At 46.1% G+C, this 22,842-nt stretch overlaps 1 protein-coding gene across 1 annotated transcript; it reads left to right on the top strand.

Moving 5' to 3' along the window:
- Window positions 1–15,342: 15,342 nt before the first annotated feature.
- CCK (cholecystokinin) lies at window positions 15,343–20,575 on the top strand. Its single transcript, XM_003409718.2, has 2 exons — window positions 15,343–15,556; window positions 20,389–20,575. The coding sequence occupies exons 1-2, from the start codon at window positions 15,343–15,345 to the stop codon at window positions 20,520–20,522; spliced, it is 348 nt and encodes a 115-aa protein (XP_003409766.2). The 3' UTR covers window positions 20,523–20,575.
- Window positions 20,576–22,842: the final 2,267 nt, after the last annotated feature.

Raw genomic sequence — 22,842 nt, forward strand, 5'->3', positions numbered from 1 at the left:
CCTCTTTTCCTGTGGGTCTGTGTCTACTCTGCTCTTTTTATAACTCAGGAGTGATTAGGTTAAGGACCCACTCTGCTCTGATAAGGCCTTATTAACATACCCAAAGAAAAACAGTCATATTTACAGGTACAGAGGTTAGGGTCTCCATACATATTTTAGGGTATTTGTGGTATTTTTTCATTATGGCAGTACTAGATAACTAAGACAGAATTGAATCAATTCAAGCCATAACGAATCATGTCCCTCCAGAAGATATATTGAAGTCCTAACCCCTGTACCTGTGTATGTGACCTTGTTTGGAAATAGGGTCTTTGAAGTTAGGTGAACATGAGGTCATATTGAAGTATAGTAAGCCCCAATTCTATATGCCTGGTGTCCTTGTAAAACAGAAGATACACAGAGACAGGGAGACCAAAGATGAATGCCATGTGATGCTACAGCTACAAGGCAAGGAATGCCTGGAGCTACCAGAAGCTAGGAGAGAGGCATGGAACAGTTCCTCCTTCAGCGCCCTCAGAAGGAATCAACATGGCTGATACCCTGATTTGGACTTCTAGCCTCCAGAATTGTGAGACAATAAATTTCTATTCTTTAACGCCCTTCCTTCCCCTTTGTGGTGTTTTCTAATGGCATTCCCTGGAAACTAAGACACAGGACCATGTCTTATCTCATTGAAACCACACGATGTTCTAGAAAATGATTCCTACCAGCCTCTTTTTACGGTTGTGCAAATGCAGGGTCATGAAACCAAAGCAGCTTGGTCTGGGTTACACAGACAGTGGGTAGGAGAACTAGGACTCAAACCTAGTATAGTTTTCACTGTTAAATTCCCAGGGTCAGAGAGGGAAGATTATGTATCAGGCATGAGAAAGAGGACACATTTCTTTAGCATTTCTCTAAAACAAACAAACAAACAAAAAACCCAAACCTGTTGCCATAGAGTCAATTCTGACTCACAGCGACCCTATAGGTCAGAGTAGAACAGCCCCGTACGGTTTCCAGGCAGCACGTGGTAGATTGGAACTGCCGATGTTTTGCTCAGCAGCCATAGCTCTTAACCACTATACTACCAGGGTTTCCATCATTTCTCCAGGACAACATATTTGTACCTGTTGGTGTGCATGTCACCCAAAGCACAAGAACAAAAGAGGGAGACTTATAGGCTTGTACAGTTCATGAATGTGATGAGGCCTCTCCTAAGGTTTGCATTAGAGACTGTGGGAGACACTGACATTTGTCATGGGTTGACGCGTGTCCTCCAAAAATGTGTATATCAATTTGGCTGGGCCTTGATTCCCAGTATTGTGTGATTGTCCACCATTTTGTCATCTGATGTGATTTTTCTATGTGTTATAAATCCCGCCTCTAAGATGTTAATGAGGAGGAATGAGTGGCAGTTGTGTTGATGAGGCAGGCCTCAATCTTCAGGATTGGATTCTGTCTTGAGCTGGTTTCTCCTGGGATATAAAAGAGAAGCAAGCAAAGAGACGAGGACCTCATACCCCCGAGAAAGCAGTGCCGGGAGCAGAGTGTGTTCTTTGGACCCAGGGTTCCTGTACAGAGAAGCTCCTAGTGCAGGGGAAGATCAATGAGAAGGACCATCCTCCAGAGCCAACACAGACAGAAAGCCTTTCCCTGGAGCTGATGCCCAGATTTAGACTGTGAGGAAGTTTCTGTTTGTTGAAGTCATCCACCTGTGATATTCTGTTACAGCAGTAGCAGATAACTAAGACAACGTCCTTTTGACCCAGCCGCGTTCACTGCAGCTGCAGAGACAGTTCCTGTCCCGGTGTGTCCCCACCACCACAGTGGCCTTCAAAAAATAGGTGGTAGGATTCATGGACAAATGCTCCGGTGGGACAATTCTGAGGTGTTTCCTATGCAGCTTCTCAGATGGTCCCTACAAGACTGAGCCCCAGTTGTCCCCAGCAGTATCCTGCTCATTAAAAAAAAAAACTAAAATCAAATCCATTGCCATCAAGTCAAATCTGACTCAAAGTGACACGATAGGGCAGAGTAGGGCTCTCCCACAGGGCTTCTAAGGCTGTAATCTTCACGGAAGCAGATTGCCACATTTTCCTCCCAAGGAGCAGCTGGTGGGTTCGAACCACCCATCTTTTAGTTAGCAGCCTAGCTCATTAACCCACACTTTATTGACCTCGTCCTTCCCTATCTCTCTTCCCTATCCCTTCAACTCACCTTTCTGGGATGCCCACCCAAATGGATCACCTGCATCCAAGTCTTTGTCTTAGGGCCTGCTTTTGGGGGGTAATCCAAACTAAGCCAAGGACCCAAAATATAAACCAACATTCTTGCCTAGGTACTGAGCCTCTTTTTCCTCCCCACTCCAAGCTCTAGGAACTTACATAAGAAGCGCAATCTGGCAGATAAGATCATATTCTCACTCCTCTGCAAGTTTTCGGCAGCCACTGGGAGCAGCACTCAAGAGCTCGCCTCTCACGTGGAGGCCCATCTGTTGCCAGCCATCTCGGGGAAGTCCACGGAGGCTGGTAAACAGACTCCTTCCTTCACGCATCATCTTGGTGCTTCAGAAATATATGCGCAGGCCCCTCTTTCTTTCCAGGCTGCCAGTTTTGCGCATTTCGTTGCACAGGCTGTAGGTTTGTGCTATTCCTTAAGGAGTGGACTTTGTGAAAATCTACATAGAATGTTTACTTCCCTGATAGAATTCCTGCGGTTCAAATACCACTGCTTTTTTAGCGTAAAATGTTCTTCTCTTTTCCTTTTGGCCGCCTTCCTTCACTAACATACCCTTTGGCCATTGCTCTGTATCATCTCTATGCAAAGTCACCCCAAACTTGCTTTTCCTAAAACCCTGGACCCCCAGAGAACCTCCAGGGCTGGCCCTGCCCACCACTCCTCTGAGACCTGTGACCTCTCTTTCCATCCAATATCTCAGGCTTGTCCGGGAAGAGCTGAGCACAGGATGGACGGACGGTGTGGTCAGGCCCAGTGCGCAGCATAAGGAGAAAGGAGAAGTGTGTCTCCAACATTCCTTCTGCCTCAGCTTCTGTCTCTCTCTCTCTTTTTTGGCGGGGGGAGGGGGCAAGGAGGTGCTTCTTTTTATTTTCATATTTTTAAGTGTTAACAATCCAATCAGAAAGCTACATGCCAAAACAGCAGAATATAATTAAGAAATTTAGTCTATAAACCATGGAGCAGAAGATGGGGAATCAAAGATTAATGGTCAAATGTGAGAAAACTTTCTAGATGTTCAAATGCCATCATTTCACTGCATCTCACACATGAGAAGTTATAGCGGTGACAACACAAGCTGTGTGAAGAACCGAAGTCTTGTCACACTGGTGGCAGGCGTGTTTCTTCATTTGCTTCCCATGCTCCTTCTTCCTGTGGGATATGTGAGCATCTCTCTGCGTAAACAGTCAGTCGCATTCCCAACAGGTTCACCCAGGACTGGCCACTTTCTTGGGCTCCACTGATTTTTTCACAAGAGTGGAGATTTCTTTTCCAATTTCTCTTTCCCACTCATGGATTGGGTATTTTCTTGTTTTGATTGGCCAAATTCTGAGTTGCAGGTTTAATGCTCAAGGCAAGTTTATGTCCAATTTTGGAGGCCGTTAATGCTTTCCAATCTTCTACACGTGGACTGGACACGGTCCATCATAAGTTGCTTCTGTGCATACAAAAGAGAACAGTCTGAATGCTTGAAAACAGACAGACACCCTCTGGTTTTCAATGTGTTGGTCGAAGTGGAGCTACAGCAATGTTTGCAGGGTAAACACAGCGTCATACATGGAACTTTTATATATTAGTTTTAGCTGTCCTATCTGGATGCCAGCATGCTGTGTGTAGGCGTGGGCCACCTTCTCTTTTTGATGGCCACATCTTGACCCCTACCTTGGGCTGGGTTGTCTAAAGAAGCAAAGCCAGTGAAGGATGTATACATCTATATATATATACACCCCATCTTTCCAGAGTCCTTGCCTTCAACTTCTGTTCCCAACTTTTACCCTCCTGATTTCCCCAGGCTCAGCTGGGATGTCAAGAAACAGGTAGAAGGCTATTAGGCCTGTGTGACAGCTCCAGAACTGAGGCACTTGTTTTTAGTAAAATGGCTGGCCCAGGTCTGGGTCTCAACTCCACCTTAGCTCCTGCATACTTCTCTGACAACCATTAACCTTTGGACAGACTTAAACCTTATACATCAGGAAATGTTTTCTTGGTGGGTAAGCTAAGATTGTAGAAACAGTGGTCTCGGGAGGGGTCTTGGCACCAGTGGTTTATGAGAAATCTCTTGTGCAAACAGCCCTCAAGAAATGTCTGGCCAGAGTAACAAAAGGTTCTCAGGAAAGAATGCCCTGTGATTGTTCCATGACCACCCTGTAAGCCCTCCTTCAGTATTTTCAAGTAATAACCAATCTGAATAGCCCACATGCATGCTTTGCTCTAATCCCATTTGAGCCTTCACTTCAGGATATCCCGCCTCCCACTTCTCTGAGTTCGTAACTACCCATCAAAAATATTGTATTAAGTTCCTGATTTTGCCTTATAAATGTACCGTTCTCTCTTGACCCTTTGGAGTTGCTGATTTTACCTTGTGAGACTGAGTGTTTTCCCCAGTGCGAGCTGCCTCAAGCTTTCATTAAATCTCTTTATTTGTACTTTGAACAGAATCTGGGTTCTTACTCTTTGACAGTCTAAAACATCCATATCCTAAGGCCTGGATGCCCAACTCCATCTGTCTCATTGCCCCTTTTTAACAACAAATATTTCATACTCTCCATTGACTATTTTGGGATAACATTTATAGTTAATATGTCTGTGAGCACAATATTTTAAAAAATTGATATAGTACCTCAACTATAATATACATGAAAAATTAAAAAATCCCCACAAATTTCCTGAAAGCCCCTGAGAGGGCACTACCACCATGCTGAGAAACGTTGTCTACCCTTCATCCCCTACACACACAGGTCATAGGAAAGCAAGCAGATCATGACTGAAAGGTTAAGCTTCAGTCACTCAGCAGGGTCAGCTCTCCACCACCTCAGAGCTATGGCACTCAGGCACCAGGCTCGGCTGAGGAGCTGGCCAAGTAGTTGGAGCTGAAGAGTTAATAACCAAGAAAAGATAAATATGCTGTCTTGGACAGTGAGGCACAAGTGCCACAAAGGCCATTGCAGGGGACAAGACAGACTGGTCCTTGTCTGTGATGTAGCTTCAGAAGGGAGCTGGCAAAGTCAGCAGGATAGCAAAGACTCCCCAACTGCCCCATGATTATTTTGAGCCTTGCTGTTGTTAACTTTTCCTGAGAAGGGCCGTAGAGACTTCTTCTAAACTTACCACAAGGCAAAGTGAGCCAAAGAGACAAGCCTGAGGACGCAGCAGCTGGTTTCTCCCACCACACCATTTCTGTTGGCTTGTCAGTATTTGCTTGAAAAACAAAAGCCTCATTAGGTATGGAGACCAATTGGGTGGGAGCTGAACTGTGCTCATCCCTGTCATCCATTCATGAGGTGACCTCCCACTTCTGGGGGCTCTTACATCTGCACCTTAAAGAAATGTGGAAGAAGTGGTCCTAAAAAACAGTTTTGTGGCTATTTGGGAGTCAATGACTCAGCCAAGTGTTGGCAGATGGTTTTTCGTTCACCATAATACGCCTTATAAGTCTACTTAACTGAACTAACAGCCACTTACTCAGTTTATTGCTCACTTAGCATGAGTCCAGTGTATATGGGGTGAATAAGTCACAGTTCCTGCCCTCTGGCATACTGGCAGATGAGATGTTCTTACAGATGAAGCATTCACTCAACAAACTGAGCAACTACTGGGTACCAGGCACAGTTCTAGGAAGTTAAGATAAAATATGATATTGACCACAAGGTCCCTTGGTGGTACAAATGCTTTGAGCTCAACTGCTAACCTAAAGGTTGACAGTTCAAACCCACCCAGTGGCAGCACAGAAGAAACGGCTTGGCGATCTGTTTCTGTTAAGATTACAGCCAAGGAAACTCTATGGAGCAGTTCTAGTCTGCAACACATGGAGTCACAATCAACTCGAAGCAACTAACAACAAGAACAAAAAGAACTGAGTAGAGTCCCTGAGTGGTGTAAATAGTTAATGCATTCAGCTGCTAACTGAAAGATTCGAGGTTCGAGTCCACCCAGAGGTGGCTGGAAGAAAGGCTTGGCGAGCTACTTCCAAAAAAGCGAGCCATTGAAAACTCCATGAAACACAGTTCCACTCTGACCATGGAGTTGCCAGGAGTCACAGTGCGCTGAGGGCAACTTTTTTTGTTTTGGTGATATTGAGTACATACCACCATTCAGAGGGGGTAACCGCTCTGTAGGTGCCCCACCCGTCTCCCCTCAGGCCTTACCATCATAGTGCCTATAGACCCAGCAATTGCCAGCCTCTGCAGCTCTTTGCCTGAGGGCTTCCACTGGAGGCTGCAAACCCCTTTTGGCTCACCTACCGAGCAGGCTAGAAATGCTAGGGAATTAATGACCCTGGGAACTGCCCTTGACCAGCGGCTGACCACCAGTGATTGACAGGAATTGAAACACAAATATAACATTCCCTTGATCCTTGAGTGAGTTAACTCTGAGCATGAGTTCTACACTGGCTCCCAGAGTTCCCCAGTGGGATTGGCCACCTCCTGCACATGTCACTGTCACTTATCACTGTGCTTATGCTGTTGCTCTCCTCATGCCTGGCCTGCTTCACTCCCTTTGTTGGTATTTGAATTTGTGACCCTGGACAAGGGGGACTTCAAGGTCCACCTCAGATTTAGGATTCCTCGATTCCACCAATCTTGTAGACCAGAAATGCCAGTGAAAGAATAAGATATTGTCAAAATACAAGTATGTTCCAGTCGCTGCTGAGGTCCCACAGCAAATCCCCTCAGCTCCCCAGGAGCTATTCCCACTGTAGCCATCTGCCTCTCTCTCCTCTGCTCAAGGGATTTCTCTGTCATTTCAGGAGCAGGGAGGCCTATTTGGAGCTGGGAATGGGGGTTTGTAGATAAATGACTTGGGTTCTCCTCCAGACTCCAGTGGGCCGATCACGAGGCATTCTCTAGGAGGCACCTCAGAGAGTCCCTAGTGGGATGGAGCCCAGTGGTCCACAGCAGTGACATACTCATTAACACAGATGCTGTCCTCGCTCTCTTCCCTGCTTACTCTCTGCTCCTTCACTCCTCCTTTCTTGGGATCTCCTCCCAGATAAATCACTTGTACCCAGCTACTTGTCTCAGGCCCTACTTTTGTGGAAACCCAAACTAAGACAAAATCTTCTAAGGAGATTCACCATTAGGAGAAGGAAACACTGGTCACAGCTATAGATACTTCTTTCTTTTCAGTCAAAAGATTCCAGATAATGGCAGATGAGACTATGCGGACCTTTAAAAAGTTCAGCACAAATCATGGCATTTCTAACGCATGTTCAGGAGAAACAACTCAAGACCCGAAATAGATGGCTTCAAACAAAGGTTCCCTCCAAGGCATTTCTAATCACAGTAAACAGCCTACTGACCTCTTTTAAATGGGGGTTACTTGTACCATGTTTAAATTCTATAAAAAATAAATTAGAAGACCCTGGCATGTCCCTTGAGTCTGGGGTGGAACAAACAGTTAAGCGCTCAATTACTGACTAAAAGATTGGTAATTTGAATCCAATTTTGGTCGGCTTCTGCTTTTTCTCTCTGCTGAGGGTATGTAAAGGAGAACAGCTTTGGGGATGGGGAGACGAAGGAAAACCTAGGCAAGTTCCAAGTCCATGAAAGGCGGAGGAAATGTTGTTGTTGTTGATAGGTACCATTGAGATGATTCCAACTCACAGCCACCATATATACAACAGAACAAAACACTGCCGGGTCCTGTGCCACTTCGCATTCACTGCTATGTTTGAGCCCATTGTTGTAGCCACTGTGTCAGTCCGTCTCTTTGAGGGTCTTCCTCTGTTTTGCTGACCCTCTCCTTTACCAGGCATGAGACAAAGTCTCGCCATCCTCCCTCCTAAGGAGCATTCTGGCTCTACTTCTTCCAAGACAAATTTGTTTGTTCTTCCAGCAGTCTGTATTCTTATTCAATATTCTTTGCCAACACCATAATTCAAATGCATCAGTTCTTCTTCAGTCTTCCTTATTCATTTTCCAGCTTATGCATGCAAATGAGGAGATTGAAAATACCATGGCCTGGGTCAGGCGCACCTTAGTCCTCAAAGTGACGTCTTTGCTTTTAAACACTTTAAAGAGGTCTTTTGCAGGAGGTTTGCCCAATGCAATGTGCCATTTGATTTCTTGACTGCTGCTTCTATGGGTGTTGATTATGAATCCAAGTAAAATGAAATCTTTGACAACTTCAATTTTTCTTTGTTTTTTGTGGTGTTGCTTATTGGTCCAGATGTGAAGATTTTTTTCTTTATGTTGAGGTGTAATCCATACTGAAGCCTGTGGTCTTTGATCTTCATCAGTAAGTCCTTCAAGCCCTCTTCACTTTCAGCAAGCAAGGTTATGTCATCTGCATATCGCAGATTGTTAATGAGTCGTCTTCTAATTCTGATGCTGAGTTCTTCTTCACAAAGTCCAGCTTCTCAGATTATTTGCTCAGCATAAAGGCTGAATAAGTATGGTGGAAGGATACAACTCTGATACATGCTTTTCCTGATTTAAAACCATGCAGTATCCCCTTTTTCTGTTCGAATGACTGCCTTTTGATCTATGTACAGGCTCCTTATGAGCACAATTAAGTTTTTTGGTATTCTCATTCTTTGTAATGTTATCCATAATTTGTTATGATCCACACAGTCGAATGCCTGTGCATAGTCAATAAAACACAGGTAACATCTTTCTGGTATTCTCTGCTTTCAGCCAAAATCTATCTGACATCAGCAACGATGTCCTTCATCCACATCCTTTTCTGAATCTGGTTTGAACTTCTGGCAGTTCCCTGTTTTTGAATTATCTTCAGCAAAATTTTATTTGTGTGTGATATTAATGATATTGTTTGATAATTTTGGTATTCTGTGGGATCACCTTTCTTTGAAATGGGCATGTATAGGGACCTCTTCCATTTAGTTGGCCAGGCACCTGTCTTCCAAATTTCTTGACATAGACAAGTAAGCAGTTTCGGTGTTGCATCTATTTGTTGACACATTTCAGTTGGTATTCCATCAGTTCCTGGAGCCTTGTGTTTTACCAATGCCTTCAGTGCAGCTTGGATTTCTTACTTTAGTGCCACTGGTTCTTGATCAAATGCTACCTCCTGAAATAGTTGAATGTTGACCAATTCTTTTTGGTACGATGACTTTGTGTTTTCCTTCCAATTTCTTTTAATGCTTCCTGTGTCATTCAATATTTTGCCCATAACCAATTACCTTCAAGTTGATCCCAACTCATAGTGACCCTGTAGGACAGAGTAGAACTACCCCATAGGGTTTCCAAGGCTGACAGAACTGACTCGATGGCAACAGGTTTACTTTTTTTTTTTTTAATCTTTATGGAAGCAGACTGCTACATCTTTCTCTTGTGGAGCGACTGGGGGGTTTGAACTGTCGACCTTTTGGTTAGCAGCTGAGCACTTAACCACTATGCCATCAGGACCCCTTATTTTGACCATAGAATCCTTCAACATTGCAACTCGAAGCTTGAGTTTTTCCTTCAGTTCTTTCAGCTTCAGAAATGCTGAGCATGTCCTTTCCTTTTGGTCTTCTAACTACAGGTCTTTGCACATTTCATTATAATAATTTACTTTGTCTTCTTCAGCCACCCTTTGAAATCTGTTCAGCTCTTTTACTTCATTATTTCTTCAATTCTCTTTAGCTACTCTAAGTTCAAGAGTAAGTTTCAGAGTCTCTTCTGACACCCATTTGGTCTTTCCTTTCTTTCCTGCCTTTTTAATGATGTCTTGCTTTCTTCATGTATGTTGTCCTTGATGTCATCCCACAATTCATCTAGTTTTCCATCATTAGTGTTCAATGTGTCAAATCTATTCTTGAGATGGTTTCTAAATTCGGATGGGATATACTCAAGATCGTACTTTGGCTTTCAAGGACTTTAGTTTTCTTCAGCTTCAACTTGAATTTGTATATGAGCAATTGATGGTCTGTTGGCCCAGGACTTGTTATGGCTGATGATAAATACTTGAGTGGTGCAAGTTGTTAAGCACTTGGCTACGAACCAAAAGGCTAGTGGTTAGAACCCACTCAGAGATGCCTCCAAAGAAAGGTCTGGTCATCTGCTTCCAAAAGACTACAGCCTTGAAAATCCTCTGGAGTGCAGTTCTACTTTGCAGCTCCTGGAGTCACCATGCATTGGAATCGACTGGACTCCAACCAGTAAAGCATGTCCTTGAAAATGCCACTAAGTTTTCTACAAATACAAGATGGGCATATGTCTTTGAGATACTTCCCATGGCTGCAAATTCTACATTGGAAATATTGCATCTATTTCACTGTTTATCATTTCAAGTATTTATCATCAGTCATAACAAGTCCTGGGCCAACAGACCATCAATTGCTCATATGCAAATTTAAGCTGAAGCTGAAGACAACTAAAACAAGTCCTTGAGAGCCAAAGTACGATGTTGAGTACATCCAACTGAATTTAGAAACCATCTCAAGAACAGACTTGGAGCATTGAACACTAATGATGGAAAACTAGATGAATTGTGGGATGACATCAACGACAACATACATGAAGAAAGCAAGACATCATTAAAAAGGCAGGAAAGAAAGACCAAATGGGTGTCAGAAGAGACTCTGAAACTTACTCTTGAACTTAGAGTAGCTAAAGAGAATTGAAGAAACGATGAAGTAAAAGAGCTGAACAAAAATTTCAAAGTGTGGCTGAAGGCATTCCCCAGACTCTGAAACAGACCCCACTTAAGTTCTTTTCACCACAATCCAATGAAAATTTCTGGATTCCAAACTCAGAAAACAGTCAAATGGTTTTGTTAAGCACCACTCCCTCTCAAAAGCAATGTCTTGAACTCATTCACCATGTATTTCAGTCCTTTGCAGGAAGATCTTCCTCATCATCAGGGGCCTCACTCAGTGATGGCAGGCTACCAGGGAAGAACAGAGAGGGCACTGCCCTTTTTTATTTCTCTTCTGGGACAAGGCGATGGACCAAGAGTGAAATTTAATTACCATCTCACACTTGGTGAAATGTAAAAACAACCTCCATCAAAGTAAAATGCATTACAACTGCTTTTTGCTTTATTTGGACTGAAGAGCAAAACCATTTCTTCTAACTAGAGTGAAGTCTACATATCAAAAAGCTTAACAGAGGTTTGCATATGTTAATATAACACCCTGCCCTGCTCTCCCCACACCCTTTCCCTGCTCTGCTTTTCTCCTTAGCATTGGGTCCTTCATGATCTATTGATTATGTTCTTGTTCATTGTCTGCCTCCCCTACTAGCATGGGAGCATCACAAGAGCAGGGATTTTGTCTGCTTTGCTCACTGCTGTACCCCAGCAGTGTCTGATAGATGGTTGGTGTCTTCAGCTGGATTCTTCTGAAATCAGATGAGAATTCGGGGATAGATGGTTTATTTGGGTGATGATCCCAGGGAGTAGATACAAGAAAATGAGAAGAGAGAGAAAGACAGGGAAGGCGGCAAAGCCAATTAAAGGGGTGTTATCAAGGTCACTGCTGCAGATGAAGGGGAGTCAAGGATCTTGGGGAAAGTTCCAGAAGCTTTTGGAATGGTCCATAGGGAGAGCAGAAGACTGGAAGTTCCCATTCCTTGCTGGTTGAGCATTGCCCTCAGGGGAGTTAACACCCTCGCATACCAGCTGAGCCTCTGTGGGGGCTGAGCTTTGAACAGAGAAGTAGAGGGGAGCTTTGGAGGCTTGAGGAGGGAATGCTGTCCTTGCTCTCAAAACTGCCCAGCCAGAAGTGGAAGGCAGATCTGTGGAAACAGGTACCAAAAGCATCTGCCTCAGGAGCATCGAGCAAGGATTTGTTAGTGAACAAATGGATTCTCCTTGGTGCAGATATGCCATATAAGAAAAGCTCAGGCTCCTGCCCATCTTGCTTAATAACTAAGAACAACGGTGAGAATTATTAGCACCCTCAGAAACCCTGGTGGCCTAGTGGTTAAGTGCTATGACTGCTAACCAAGAGGTCACCAGTTCAAATTCACCAGGCGCTCTTTGGAAATTCTATGAGGCAGTTCTACTCTGTCCTATAGGGTCGCTATATGAATCGGAATGGATTCGATGGCAGCGGGTTTGATTTTGGTCTAACCCATTAAGAAGGAAAAAATCATTATTGTGTTCAGGTTCCTTTTTGGTTTTTAATTTTCCCAGAGGATCTTCTTTAACACTTTCCTGTCCAGTATTCTCATTCCTGGGGCAAAGTGGCCACAACTTTATGGCAAATGAAAGAGGCCCCCTTGATGGTCCCTTCTTCATATCATAGTCCTTGTCACCTTTGGCTTTGCCTTGTGACATTCCTCTCCAGCCCCTTGGCCACCCCTTCTCTGGCTCTTTCCTCCATTCATTCCTTCAAGCTGTCACTCTTCCCACCACCCCCAGACTGGTGATCACCACCCTACCCTAAAGTTTGAGAACCACGGTTCTATAACAAGTTTGTATTTCTAGACCTGTCTTGGCCACGGTCACAAATATAACCAGCTGCCCTAACTGAACTACGCGCACATTTAGCAGCCTCTTGAAAAACCACCTGAAACCCTGCTGGTGTAGTGGTTAAATGCTACGGCTGCTAACCAAAGGGTCGGCAGTTCGAATCCGCCAGGCGATCCTTGGAAACTCTATGGGGTAGTTCTACTCTGTCCTATAGGGTCACTATGAGTCGGAATCGACTCGACGGCACTGGGTTTTGTTTTGAAAAACCACTGGAAAGCAGTTAGCCAGCTGCTCAGTTTTTAAAACGCTGCTTTTGATTGCAGAAAGATAGCTGCTCCTCGGGTTTGGGGGGTGGCGTTTCAACCCCCACGCGGGTGCCCCACAGACCTGCCACCTCGGGAGCCCCTACCGGCAGAGCTGAATAGGGATTCGGATTTGAAAGAAAGGTTTCCAGATCTCTGCCCGGCCTCCGGTGGTGCGGTGGTGAGGAGCTGCTCTGCTGCTCGCCTTGGTTTGCCGTCTGCGAAACGAGGGTGGCAATGCCTACTCAGGGACGAGGCGACCTCAAGCACTAAGCCCCGGGACTGAAACCCAAACGGCTTCAGGGCGGAGATGGGTGAAGACCACGACAACACACTGGCTCGGGATCTCCCGGATAGGGAGCCAGGGTGCGACCGCGCTGGGAAGGGCGGGTGAGCGACGGGGGCGGGGTCCTTGTCGCCAAGCCTAGCAACCGGAGTTCTGGTGGGGATGAGTCCGGGGATCCGAATGCGCAAGAATGCAGGGGAGGTAGGAGATGGGATGTCGATGTCCTCAGAGGTCGGGGTTAAGGTGGGAGACAAACTGGGACACTCGCTGGCGCCACTTGGTGGCGGCTGAGAGATGCCGCGTGGGCCTCGGGTAGGTGGTGCCTCAGCCTCGAAGAAAACGCAGCCCATTCCTGAGCTGGGTTCCTCTGAGCAAAGCCAGATAGTGTCATCCCCATTTTACAGCCGCAGAAAGCGAGGCCCAGGACGCCAACAGCCGGCTGTGGCCGGAGTCCATTCACTGCCCCGGAACACAGACCCTCAAAATCTTGGAAACCTTCAAGGGCTTTTAATGAGGCTGGGAAGTGAGTGACGACCCCGACTCAGCCCTCCCTCCCCCGAGGGAGCACACTAACATGTCTAGAGATGGGAGCTGCCTAGGGTGCTCGGAGAGAGGCCACATACCTTCCCTCTCAGAATTACACTTGGCTGACACTCAGCCCAGCCTGGAGTTCACTAAAGGCTTTTTCGGCTCATTCGATCCCTAAGGAGGATTAAACGCAAGAAGCTTCTCCATCCTGCGGGAGACTCCGACACCCAGGTCTACTGCCCTGACTAGCAAGGCGCTGGAATGGGCAAGGGAGAGGGAGCTGGACAGAGTTGGAGGAGGAAGCGCCTGGAACAGAGAGGAGGGCTGGCCACCCGGCACCCGGCAGGGACAGGTTAACCCGACTACACTAGGCCCTTTCCCCCTGTCCTCCAGGAGCCACCTCAATCGGTTGTCGCCCTAGTGGCCGCCATCTGAGCACGTGTTGCAGCCCGTTTGCGTCAGCGCTGGGTAAATAGATGACTGGACAGCAGTGCCGGGCGGGGCTATTTAAGAGGCAGCCGCCCGCCCACCCTGAACTTGGCTTGGGCTGCCTGCTGCTCTGGTGGGAACGCGAAGCCATCTGCGTTCTTCTCCAAAGGTAGGTTTGCCCTCCCGCCAAAGCGGAATCCAAGGGTCTTTTGTCGTAGGAATGGTGTCTTCAGTTTTGTGCCCCTTTGCATTTTATTCTTCGGTTTTCGTGTCTTCCCTCCGACCGCTTGAATGCCATTTCTTAAAATCAGAAATAACAGCCCTACATCTAACAATGCATGCTGGGCGGGTGAAGCTGCTTTCGAGACGTTCACGGACGCGCATCCTTGTTTTAAGCGCACAACGCTCTAATATCCTTTGGCAAAGGATGAGCATTCAAAGTGGAATTTGTTAGATTTTACGCAGAGGTGCTGTGGACTTTGCCATCTTTTCAAATAAAATACCTAGAAGTTTTTAAAATTTAAATTCACTTTGTAAATACTGCAGAAAATTCAGTGTTTGGGGGTAGGCATCTGCGGGTGTTTAATCTGCTCGCGAGTCTGAAACGCAGCGGGACTTTGCCAATGACTGACGGCTGAGCGCATATCACTGATTTTAAAAACCCTGCCTGTGTTTAGCTAATGATTTGGTGCCATTTCATGTAGATCCTGAAGAAACTTTCCAAATATGGCTTTTGTCCATTGCTCCCACATTTTTAACTGTGCTTCTATTTTCTCACCATTTATTTCCCTACCAAAAGCTTCTTCGCTATCTGGAAACCTGCTACCTTTCTTCAAAGGTTCGCACATTTTCTTAATCCCTTGCTTTTCCAGTTAGAAGGCAGACTCTCTACTAACATTTCTTCAACATAAAGGAAAGCAGAAAACATTCTTTCTGCTAAGCATCGCAGAAAACAGGGGCCTCTGCGCGCTCCCCAAACACCGGGTGTGGTTTACCCAAAGGCAAGCCTGGTGCACCCTGACGCGCGTGCTGTGGCCACCGTACTCGAGTCTGCGCCCAGCGAGTCCTTTTGCCTGTGCTAGCCTGGCTCGTCCGGAGCGACCCGTGCTTGGGCTGAAACCCTTCTCTGTGCCCTGGCTCCCCCTACTCCCCGCAGGAGCCCACCTGGGCCCCACCTTTTGGTTAACTGCCGCCACCCCCGCCCCCTTGCTCTCCACAGCCATGAATAACGGCGTGCGCCTGTGCGTGCTGATGGCTGTACTGGCGGCGGGCGCCCTGGTGCAGCCCGCGCCCCCGGCTGATCCCGCTGGCCCCGGGGTGCAGCGAGCAGAGGAGGCGCCCCGGAGGCCGCTGAGGGCAGTTCAGAGGGTGGACGGCGAGCCCCGAGCGCACCTGGGAGCGCTGCTGGCCAGATATATCCAGCAGGCCCGGAAAGGTAAGGATGGCGCCTCTCCATCCCTCACGTCTGCCCAGGATCAGGGCTCCCAATCCTTAGCCTCTCCCCTAGCGCCCTACTGATGGAGATACCTCTTGGGGCAAACGCAGGCGATAGGTTAAGCTAAAAGGTTTTTCATTTTCCTTTGCCTGGCTACACCTCACTAGACGTTTCAGTTTTCTGAACATACTTTGTAGCAAACTCGGGGGGGGGGGCGGAGGGAGGAGGGGCAGGAAGCGGTTTTATTAGGAAGATGAAGCTTTTTAAAAGGTTTCTTTGAACTAATTTTTGGCCCGGTGTTGCTAAGTTCAAGGCATTTTATGAAGACATTAAAAGATAAGATTTAAATTCGCTTTGCAAATATGAATTTAAATGTATGTAGAGCTCTCTAAAAGGGTTCACATAACCAGTAAATAGTCTGTTGTAGATGCAAAGAAACCTGTAGCCCCCAGATATTGGCAATTGGAAACACTCTGGCAGGATGTGATCAATACTGCCAATGCCTGAGATCTGACAACAGCAGTTAGAAAAGAAGTGACAGTGTCAGTGTTCACCAAACTACGTAATAGGAGAAAGGAATCGGTAGCAATTTGGAGTTCTTCTTGGCCATGATTGCCCAACCCTTTATTCAACCAACTCCATCCACAGTGACACTGATGGTGGGCACTTGGGCTGCGGGGCAGGTGCTCAACTGGACCAAAACATTCAGCAAATGCCTCAGGGTGAAAGTGGGAGGCAGGTAGGCTCCCTTTCCCAAGAGGCTCTCTTGCTCTACCAGATTTGACAGTTGTTGGGTACCCTAGAATGGATTCTGCCTCATAGGATCCCCATGTGACAGAGTAGAATTGCCCTCTAGGATTTTCTTGGCTGTAATCCTTATGGACGAAGATTACCAGGTCTTTTCTCCCTTGGAGCTGCTGGATGGGTTTGAACTGCCAACCTTTTGGTTAGCAGCCAAGCACTTAACCATTGCACCACCAGGTTTCCTCCTGGATTTGACTAGAGGAAGAGAAAATGGAGGGCTTGGCTCTCCAGAGTCTTCCATGGTTTCTTATGAAGGAGAGACTGGAACCTTTTCAACTAGGGGATTTCAGAGGGAAAGAGAAGTGACTCATTATATTTCTTCCTCCCTTTGGGAAATTGTTGAAACTCCCACCTTCTGTTTTGCTTTCCTGCTAATTGCATTGAAAGAGATGGAAATACTAGTAGGATAACAGAAAAGGTCTGAGAACTTTTGGGGCTCCTGGTGATTATCTGTCTGAAAGTGATTTAATATCTGACCCTGAGTTTGGGCTGAATTTCAGCCAGATCTATCTGAAACTTTCTAGGCTTTTTTTTTTTTTTCTGGAAGAAAATCTGAGAGCTAATCCACCTTGATCCCCTCCCCACCTTCAGGAAAGATCATAGAGAAATAGTTCCAGAAAAAGCCAGTTACAACATTATTTCCCAGGTCTGATGCTTGACAGTGGCTCTCACAGCACACATCTTAGTTGGAAATTTCTTCCTCTCACTACTTCTCAACGCTTCTTCCTTGGCCTTCAGCCTGTTGTCCAAACAACCCAGGTAGGAATGGCAGTCACCTGAAACTTTAGCTGCCAACACCCACAGATTAGTGGAAGCTAGAAAACAAGCATGTGCTTCTATTTGACAAATATGAACTAGGGATAAATATATATACATTTAAAAATGGTTCGGTTTCTTTGAATATTTTACCTATTTGGAGATTGTATCAGAGTTTTACTCTGGTGGTGCAGTGGTTAAGAGTTCGGCTGCTAATCCAAAGGTCAGCAGTTCGAATCCAGCTGCTCCACAGGAGAAAAATGTGGTAACCTGTTCCCATAAATGTTACAGCCCAGGAAACCCTATAGGGCAATCCTACTCTGTCCTATAGGATCACTATGAGTTGAAATTGACTTGATGGCAATTCTTGCTTTGCTTATTGTGTACATAATAAGAGCCTCGGTGGAGCAACAGTTAAGCACTTGGCTGCTAACCAAAAGATTGGTAGTTCAAACCTACCCAGTGGCTTCTGTTTTGCTTTCCTGCTAATTGCATTGAAAGAGAGAAAGACATAGCAATCTGCTCCCATAAAGATTATAGCGTAGAAAACCCTATTGGGCAGTTCTACTCTGTTACATGGGTCTCTCTGAGTCAAATATTGACTTGATGGCACCTAACAACAACAAAGTATGTATAGTGCTTAAAGATCCTAAACAAGATCATTTGCTCGTTGGGTAGTGCTCAATAGTTTAGGAATGGCCCAGAGCTTTCAGTGACCTGAAGAGAAGCAAATCTATAGGGGGGAAAGGCTTGGGAGGTATCTAACTTTTACTGTGCACCTGCCCCCTGCCCAGCAGGCCTGTAATGTCACATCTGTATTACATGCATAGTATTATTACCCCCAATTTGTCATTGTGGAAACTGGGGCTCTATAAGAGTGAGTAGCCTACATGAGGCTGCACATCTAGGCAGCAGCAGGGCTGAGCCTATCCACAGGGTCTAGAACCATCCAGCTTCCCAGTTGTATTGCCCATTCCAGGTTTGAAAGTTTAGAAGAACCAGACTCTTCCATTCAATCCCATAAATAATGTGTAAGCCCTTGTCTTGGGTTAGGCGCTGGGGAAGTGAGTGAGGACTCTGGCAAATGCATGCAAACAAAGCACGGACAGAACTGCGTGCTGAGTGGGGACATTGAGGTGTATAGCAAGCGCAGCTTCTATGGCTCAGCATGGTGTCCCCACCAATAACCCAGGCTGCTCACTGTCTCAAAGCTGTGGCTTTGCTTATAGTTAGAAATTTGGGCAGTGCCCAGCCCTTAGAGTGGGCATTCATGATCAGAGCAGGCAGGAAGGGAAGATGGGGCACACCTCGTTGCATGTGTGTTACAGGTAACTGGGTCTGTAGGTTTTGCTGAATGAGAGGACTCATGTTTCACCTGAAAGGTCTTGAACAACTTAATAACAAAACCCAAACCAAATCCATTGCCATTGAGTTGATCCCGACACGTAATGGTCCTATAGGACAGAGTAGAACTGCTCCACAGGGTTTCCAAGGAGTGGTTGGTAGATTTGAACCGCCAGCCTTTTGGTTAGTAGCCGAGCTCTTAACCACTGTGCCACCAGGGCTCCCACTTAACAACAGGGGCTGTTTTTCTTCTGTGTAGGCTGGGCATAGGTCCTAGAGGGCTGCAGTGTGCTGGGTTGACTCTTAGTTCTAGGCTGGGAGGGGATTTGTGGGGGACGAGGAGAGGAAGGGTGGAGGTGTTGCTCTGCAGAATTGTTACCTTTTGTTAATTTAGCTTGCTTAATTTGAAGACCCAATAAGACAGCGTAGCTGCCTCTGCTGTGTCTTTGTTTAATAAAGAAGCTGATAGGAGCAGCCTTTTACAGCATCACAAGGGGTAGGGACCCAGTGGCCCAGCCCAGTGGGAACTATCTAGAGTTCTCTTCTCCTCTACCATCAAACCAAACTGAGCTTGTCCTCTGAGTTCTCTAAGGGATCTTCCTTCAACCTTAGTTTGCACAGGACTGATTTCATACCCCAGGAGGCCACTCACTGTGACCTGTGGGCTAGGACTGTGTCCCATGCCTCCAAATAAACCACCTCATCCTCTCCCTACTCATTCAGTCTGAATTGCACACGAGAATCACCCTGTCCTCAAGGACTTAGCTCTGATTCCAAAGGGCCCATTTGCGTTTTGGCCAAAATGACTGACTGATTTAAATGACCTCTTGGCCACCCTTCTGGGCTAAGGATTTTAATCTGATGGAGTGTCTTTTTCTCAATATCGTTTTTTAAAAAGAAGTTAGCTTTCAAATTAATCATTTTAAACAGTATATTTCCAGCAATGAGGATCAATTCCATTCTTTTTTTTTTTTAAACCATCCCAACACCAAAATATTGTAATTGTATTAAAAAAAAATTAACAATGAGAGCTCTCCAGAGGACAGCCATGTTCAGAGTGATTAAGGGGTGAAATTTAAAAGTCCATAAGTACTGGGGATTAAGGGGTGAAATTTAAAAGCCCATAAGTACTGGGGAGATTCTCGGCTGGCTTCTGCTGAGGGTCATGTACATAAGAAAGAGCAGCCTTGGGGATGGGGAGACAAAGGAAAACTTAGGCAAGTCCCCAGTCTCTGAAACCAAACCAGTTGCCAGTTGCCATTGATTCAACTCCAAATCCTGGTGACCCCATGTGTGTCAGAATAGAACTGTGCTCCACAGGGTTTTAATGGCTGATGGTTTGAAAGTAGATCACCAGTTCCTTCTTCTGACGCTCCTCTGGGTTGGACTCAAACTTCCAACCTTTCTGTGAGCAGCTGAGTGCTTAACCATTTGCACAACCCAGGGATTCCCCAGTCCGTGAAAGGCAGGAAGAAATGAATCCACCTAAATACTTGCAGAACACAAAGCAAACCCATGTAAATAATTGAGTAAATATTTGCCCTTTCTGGTGCTCAGCTGCTAACAGACAGGTTAGTGGTTTGAACCCACCCAGAGGCTCCGTGGAAGAAAAACTTGATGGTCTGTTTTCCTAAAGGTTATGGGCTAGAAAACCCTATGGGGCAGTTCTACTCTGTCACATGGGGCCACTATAAGTAGAAATTGACTCGATGGCACCTACCAACAATAACTCCAGTTGCAGAGACATGGATTCTTCTCCTCTCTTTTATCGTGGCCGAAAAATTTCACTATCTTGGTAGCTCTTTGACACCCTTAAGAAGGTGTATGTTATATTTTGCCGGGCTTCTCCCGATGTTCTCTTTTACGAATTGAACTAGTGATGCTCTTAGACATAATGTTCCTATCTCCTTCCTCCCTGACCCTTGTAGTTCCTTCTGGCCGGATGTCTATCATTAAGAACCTGCAGGGCCTGGACCCCAGCCACAGGATAAGCGACCGGGACTATATGGGCTGGATGGATTTTGGCCGCCGTAGTGCCGAGGAGTATGAGTACCCCTCCTAGGGGACCCAACCTTCGTCAGCTGGACCAGAAGCAACCTCCCATCTCAGAGAAGACAGAATAATAATCACAGTCATAACTTGTTGTCTCTGAAGAGTGACACTTTAAGTATCTATTTATTAAGTTCTCAATGTGAAAAACTTGTCTGTAGGATTGTCCAGTGCCAATGTGTGTGAATGGAAGACACAATGTTCCCCTCATCTGTGACTCCTGGCCCTGAAGTGTTGCTATGCTATTAAAGTGATTTCATTCTGCTCCCTCCTTCCCTGTGTCTACTGAAAACAAAGGGCTCCATTTGGTCTGCAGAATGATCAAGGAAGGAGGCCTGAGATACTATGCCCAAGGACAAATTCCTGCAATAGGTGACCATGAAAGGGCTTGGGAAATGTGGGCTGGGCACGCAGCTGACTTTCTAGCTGCAGGGGAGGTGGCAAGTGAAAGGGTCTTCTGTGGTTAGCTCCGGGGCCCAACCCTGCCCCCCAGAACCCTGGGCCCTGGCTGGGCTTCATTGTGTACAAATGACCTACCCTGCTGGTAATGAGGACTCATTTGTCTGGGTAAGGCCCAGAGGGGCAGCTTGAGATGGAACCTTCCATCTGCCCACCCACAGGGTGTTCTCATCTGCCAACCCCACCACATATCAGGGCTTCTTAGGGTTCTCTTGTCCTCTAAACAAATTACGTAAGAAACCTTATGGGGTACTTCTACTCTGAATCAACTTGATGGCTCACCACAACAACAATTGGGCAGTGCTTTTGTATACATTTGATCCAGGGGTTACTGTTCTTCTCTTACAGATGAGGAAACAAGCTCTGAGAGGGGTAAATGACTGGCCCACAGTCACTTAGCCAATGAGATTCACAGAATATGAGGCTCAGTGCTCCTAGGCTGGTGTGACTTCCTTCACTCTAGTACTTCTCAAACTCTAGAGTACACATGAATCACCCAGGGTCTTGTTAAACTGCAGGTTCTGAGTCAGCAGGTCTGGGGTGGGCCCTGAGCAGGCTCCCAGGTGACATCAGCACTGCTGGTCCAGGACCACACTTGGAGTTTCAAGGGTGCAGAGAAGACCCTATGATTACTTTCCCTTCAACCCCACCATATTTCAGAGTGATGGCATGACTGGTAGTTAATCTAAACAAACCCTCTCCTTCCGTGGGCCAGCCCCTCTTTTGGGTCTCTCTAGAGATCAGTCCAAGAAGACACCCAGAGATAATCTAACACCCACCACCCACCCACAGTGCAGCTTCTCTATGCCTCCCACTCCAGGTCTCTGGGAATCTTGAACTCCCATTTAGTAAAGGTCCAGGTGATCCGGTGTGGCAGGGCATGGCAGCCTAAAAAGGAACAGACATTGAAGACGGTGTTGACAAATCCATACCTGATCATGGAAGGGCCATATCCAACCCACCGTCACCCATCCCTGGCACTAGGTGCCATCTTACCTAGTGGTGGGAAGAGGATGCTGGGCGAGTCCTCAGAGGGAGTCCCAGGAAGACGGGGCCAGTACAGTGTAGCTTGAGCTGAAGTTAGGATTCATGTAAAACTTAGACTCCAACTAGACGACATGCTCCAAAGGGATGTATTGTTCTCTCCTGTGGTCATTACCCAGTTCAGTCCCTATAATTTGGTCTCTGAGATTGCCTCGTATACGTTGGTGTCCAATCCTCATTTAATACAAAATAATCAGTTGTCTGCATTTTTAGCTGCCCTACCCCCAAAAAGCCTATTTTTCTCGGTGTGTAGGGAATGTTAGATGTGTATGAGGATAAGGGTGTGACTGTGTGTGTGTGTGTGTGTGTGTTAGAGGTGGAGAACGATGAGCCAGTTGGAATTTAATATAAAACCGGGAATGGATAATGAAGGTTTGATCTAAATTAGTGATTCATAGATCATAAATTAGTCACTCATCAATAATAATTTTCAAAGGTAAATTCATGCAAGTGTAGAACGGACACACTAGTAAGATGTTACAATCAGTTCAAAGGAGAATCTGAAGGACAGACATGTATAAGCAGCCAGGAATTGCTGAAATAAATCTGCTAATGGATGCAAGACGGGTTAATATCTATCCAGGGTGGGAATTAGTTGTATCTTTAAAGACAATATTCACTTACGTTTCTGTGGACATGGATTATTGCCTTACTATCAGTTTTCTACAGAAGTCTCCGTGTAGTGCAGTTAAGAGCTCAACTACGAGCCGAAAGGCTGGCGGTTGGAACCCACCCAGAGGTGCTTCAGAAGACAGACCTGGCAATCTGCTTTCAAAATATCATGGCCTTGAAATTCTTACGGAGCGCAGTTCTACTCTGGGCACATGGGG

The sequence above is a fragment of the Loxodonta africana genome, chromosome 22 (assembly GCF_030014295.1).
Source record: "Loxodonta africana isolate mLoxAfr1 chromosome 22, mLoxAfr1.hap2, whole genome shotgun sequence".
Taxonomy (NCBI): Eukaryota; Metazoa; Chordata; class Mammalia; order Proboscidea; family Elephantidae; genus Loxodonta; species Loxodonta africana.